The 5,220-nt window shown below is 42.8% G+C and overlaps 1 protein-coding gene across 1 annotated transcript in view; it reads right to left on the minus strand.

Annotated features, from left to right (window-relative positions):
* WDR66 (WD repeat domain 66) overlaps positions 1–5,220 on the minus strand; it is a gene marked incomplete at its 3' end in the record, with an annotated part of 69,871 nt that overhangs the window by 34,284 nt on the left and 30,367 nt on the right. The window contains exons 11-14 of the mRNA XM_008593154.1: positions 3,751–3,942; positions 2,637–2,887; positions 2,148–2,299; positions 900–1,073 (exon numbers count right to left, since the gene is read on the minus strand). Of these exons, the coding sequence (XP_008591376.1) occupies positions 900–1,073; positions 2,148–2,299; positions 2,637–2,887; positions 3,751–3,942 (769 nt within the window). The remainder of the gene's footprint in view (positions 1–899; positions 1,074–2,147; positions 2,300–2,636; positions 2,888–3,750; positions 3,943–5,220) is intronic.

Raw genomic sequence — 5,220 nt, forward strand, 5'->3', positions numbered from 1 at the left:
CTCTTTTTTTTTTTTTTTTCCTTTTTGTCTTTTTTCGTGTCCGGCAACGGATCACAACCCTCAGTGTTGCGCCCGCACCTCGCTCAGCCAGTGAGTGGGAACCGGTCTGTATGTGGGATCCGAACCCTCGGCGGGAGCGCCACCGCACTCCCAAGCGGCGCACTGTAGCAGTGCACCACTGGGCCGGCCCCAAAGCCTGGACTCTTACAGTTATGTTATACTGTGTCACTCACCATTATCTTACCGTTATCTTAGGAACGCTTCAAGAGTAGAAACTAATTTATATCTAAATCTCACTTGATAAATTAGCAGTCACAAATTAGCAGCCTGTTGAATTTGGCCCACAGGTATGTTTTGGTGGGCAGATCAGGATGGATGAATGGATGGAATAAAGGAAGGAAGGGGAGGAAAGGAAGTGGGGGGTGGAGAGGAGGGAGGGAGAGAGGAAGGAAACATATATTGATTCATTGACTTTGAATCCTTTCCCCTGGATCCTGGAACACCATGTATGCCACTGTCCCTGCCTTTCCCTCTCATCTCTCATCTTCTACTAGTTTTTGCTTTTTAGGTAACAGCCTGGTCCCAACCCTCTTGACAAAAATAAAGCGTTAGTAGGGTGGCTGAGTTTTCCATGCTGTTGGGAACACCGCCTCCCCTTGCCTTTCTATTGGCCACTTTCCAGAAGCCTCCTCAGGAAGGACAAGAATCCCTATGAGTGTCACAGCCATGTTAAGGCAAAATGCTGACTTTGGAGAAGATTATGATACTTTGCTATATACTCACTTTCTACAACAAACACTCCTACCAAGGACCTGGTGCTATGTAAGATGCCAGGGAAGTAACAAGAATGAGACACACACAGCCCTGGTGACCAGGTAAAGGAAAACTAAATAGCTCACCAACAGCCTGTCTCTCCCGAGGCTCAGCAGTCTAGGCTCATTGCTATCCAGATGAACCCCAAACAGGAGACTTTGGATGCTTTTGTGATGAGAGCGAAGTCTTGCTAAGTATTCCCAGATCCTTTGTCCATTTTTGACTATCACCATGTAAACAGCCACAGTAAAACTTACATCCTGAATGTGAGCAAAAGAGCAGATGTTATTCCTTTTTAAATTCTGTAACTTAATAATCATTATGCTTTTCATACTAATTTTGCTTTTAGAATAGTTTATCCAAAAAAAACCCTTTGTCTACTGAAGCAAGTAGTAAAACAATGCCCATTTTGCAGATGAGAAAATTAAGGATGAAAGTAGATAACTTATGAAGGTAGTGGAGGGAGAATGTATTTATCTGATGTTATGGTCTGACTCTCTTTTTCAAGTCCCTACCTCATTCCTGTGGAAAACCAAAAGCCTGACACTTTTTGCCTTTGTATTCCCTTCTCTTTGTCCAGTTACATAAAATAAAGATATGATTTTTTAAAAACAGTATGATGGCTGAGAGTGAACAGGTGGGAGGAGAGCCCAGCCTGCAGGGACACGGTGCCTGAGCTGTGTGCACCAGCACTGTGCTGGGGCGGCTTCTGGCTTTAAAGCACGGTATATACAAAGCATGAGGAAAGACGGGTTTAAATGAATGAAGATGCAGCTTTTCCCCTCCTGATGTAAAGACAGACCAAGAGAACTGGCAGGAGGGAGAGGTCAGGGGTCTGAGAAACTCTTTCCTAAAATCACCAGCCCTATTCACAAAGGAAGGAACAGAATCTGAAAAACTGGTGGAGGACGCTGCTTTGAGATCAATGAGAATGTCATCCTGTCAAAAATCAGAGGGGAAGATGAAGGAATGGAAGCAGAGACAGAGTTCCCCAAACCTAACAAACCCACAGGAGCCACCAGGGCAGCGGTATCCCAGTCCGGAAGTTCTGACGCACTGGTCTTGTTTTCGGACAAAAATCCTCCGACCTCTCCCACCTCTTTCTCTTTGTATAACAGCTTTATTGAGATATAATTCATATACCACATGATCCACCCACTTAAAACGCACTATCAATGGTTTTTAGTATATGGACAGAATTATGCATCCCTCACCACAAGTTTAGAGCATCTTCATCACCCCAAAAAGAAACCCCCACTTCCACCAGCCCCTCTTTCTTTTGGTTTTAAATATGGTTGCTGAGCCACTGGACAGCCATCATAGAAAATACTTACAGCAGTTGCCATATACTGGGAGTCATGGGAGAAGCTTATATGAGTCACACTGGTTCTGGAATATTTGAAAGGCTCTGGGATTTCACTTTCTAAAGACATTGCATCAAGAATGTAAACTGTCCCCTCTGTGAAGCCAGCTCCAAGAAGGGCTCCTGAAATGACAAGCCAGAGAATAATGATGGAAAAGGACTTCATGCACTCAAGAAATATCAAATCCATGCCAGGCTTTGTTCTGGTGCAGAGGAGACATATATGAACACAAAAATATCCTTATGTGGAGAAATAAACTGAAAAGTGTGACACTTTGGGATGAGCACTCTGTAGTAGGGCCAGAGTGCTGTGGGACCCTGAGAGAGAAGGTATCTCACTTAGCCTGGTAGGAAAGGTCGGGTCTGGAGAAACTTCCTGGAGCTGTAACAGGCAAAGGCATAGCCCCTTTGGGTCTGTTTTCAATTTGGAACTGATGATAGGCTGATAAAATGAAAATACCTTCAGGGTTGTAGGTTAGACTCTGGACTCCAAGCCCCTTCTCAAAGACCCTGCTGTAAAGGTATATTTTCTTTTCATAATCCCACACTTTGATCATCCCACAGACACTTCCAATGGCGATGATGGACTGATATGGGTGGCATGAGATGGCACAAATGGCATCCTTGGGCTCTTTGAATAACTTCTCAAGTTTGGTCCCATCTGTCGTTAAGTGGTACACCGTGGCATCAGATGTTCCAATGACAAGATTCCTGTTTGCCAAGGAGAGACCAGACAGTTATCAGTGTTTGCAGGAAATGGGGCACGCCAGCTATTCTGCTTCTAATTGCACATGAAACGTCTCTGTCGTCTGTAATTTAGTGACATTATTAACCCAACATCTCCAAAAATATACCACCAATAACCAACAGCCTCCATTTGCAAGTGAAAGAGCCCACTTTTCTACATGTAAATTGAGTCATTAAGTATGCAGATGGACAGTCAGTTGTACAATTAGCTAATCTGCACATGCAAATATTCATTTGTGTATGCAAATATGGAGTTTGGTGCACACATACAGATGTGCCTGTAAATACTGCAAGGGTAATTAAGCAGACTCACAGATAATTCAGTCTTGAAATGTTATGGCTATTAATTATCTAATGCCTTTAACCGCAGTGGTTAGGACAAGCTCAGTTTAGAGAAAGGAGATCAGTCTATAGTAAAGAACTTTAGACTCAACAGAGATAAGAGCTCAGGGATAAGAACTTTCCAGCTTCCAGTTACTAATGATTCTTAACATTAAAATAATGTTTAACAAATTTAGAAAATCAAATGGTGACTGTAATCAGCCTCTCAACAGAGATAAGAGCTCAGGGATAAGAACTTTCCAGCTTCCAGTTACTAATGATTCTTAATATTAAAATAATGTTTAACAAATTTAGAAAATCAAATGGTGACTGTAATCAGCCTAGGATATTCATCTAAAGCCAGGAAAGGATTGACTAGGAAGGCCAGGTCTCTCTTTTTCATATCCCAGGAGCAAGATGAACATTCCACTGCACACAAACAAAAAGAAGACATCAATCAATCATTTTTTTGACCGTTCAAATGACTAGATTCATTAACAACTTACCTTACAATAAAAAGGCCACCTTTTAAAGTGCAGTCTGGAGGAAAGTGTGATTTCTCTGTAGGAGTTGCCGGGGTCTTTGAAAAGGACAGAGTTCTTATGGAGTTCAGTTTAAAGTGACTGTACCAGTTAACAATGGACAGAGTGTGATCATAGAACTTAATGTTGCCCTTAATGTCACCTGTGACAATGTAGCTGAAATGGAGAATAACATCAGTTTGTTAAACAGCAGTAATAACTAGTACTATCTATTGAATACCTAATTATATGCCAGGCTCTGGACTCTAGGAATTATAAAAACTACATTAACACCATCCAATAAGGCTGATTTTACTGTTATCCCACTTTACATCTACAGAACTAAAGCTTAGAGAAGTAAAAAATTTGCTCAAGGCCCAGGGTTGCCAGATTTAGCAAATAACAATACAAGATGCCCAGTTAAACTGGAATCTCAGATAAGCAATGACTAATCTTTTAGTATAAATATATCCCAAATATTGCACGGGACATACTTGTATCTGGCAACCCTATCAGGGCCATGTGGCTAGACTATGCAGAAAATCCAGGTGTATCCAAAGCAAAGTCCATGCTCTCTGATACACTCTTCCCTGCCCTCCAAGATCAGCCATATATGATGGCAGTGGGCAGTGATTTACATTCTCTGCCATAAGACTACAGATGACAATAGAGAGAGTTGCTCTACCAGCAATCTGAAGTCACACAGGCTGGCAATGGGACACAAGCCGCTTTATAGGAAGGCACTGATGTTAGAGATCATAAAACCCCTACCCAGTCATCACAGCCAAAGGCAGTGCTGCATGACAAAATGGGTTTTATATCCAGTCCTCAGATCCATCCAAATGGGTTTGTTTTTTTAAGACTCTGACATAATTCTAATCATGGGGGGAGTAGGGAGATAAATTTTCTCTTATATATGCAGAGTGTTTAAATTGGGTTTCTGATTAATAAGCAAGGCAGGTGGGCAGAGTAATTGGCTAGAACATCTTTCACTGCCCTCTGCTGGACAGAAGCAGCAAAACTGGCCAAGAATTTTCAGAGACCTTTTCCTTCCTGGTCTATAGGTCCTGGCTGGGTTTTATTTAACATGGATGCAGACCCTCTGCTGGACAGAAGCAGCAAAACTGGCCAAGAATTTTCAGAGACCTTTTCCTTCCTGGGCTATAGGTCCTGGCTGGGTTTTATTTAACATGGATGCAGGAAAACCCAGGCCTGGTCTTCACTGGTTCCTAACCTCCAGCTCATTAAAAGTTGACCGCATCATCAATTGCAGTTCTACTACTGTCTTTTCGCACCACTGAGTAAGGACGACAATTTGCATTTCTCTTTGTAAAACCATGCCAGGACCTCACTGTTCCCCTGCATCAAAAAATGCAAATGAGGGCCGGCCCGGTGGCGCACTGCTACAGTGCGCCGCTTGGGAGCGTGGCGGCGCTCCCCCCCGAGGGTTCGGAT

Source organism: Galeopterus variegatus, unplaced genomic scaffold, assembly GCF_000696425.1.
Source record: "Galeopterus variegatus unplaced genomic scaffold, G_variegatus-3.0.2 Scaffold8780, whole genome shotgun sequence".
Taxonomy (NCBI): domain Eukaryota; kingdom Metazoa; phylum Chordata; class Mammalia; order Dermoptera; family Cynocephalidae; genus Galeopterus; species Galeopterus variegatus.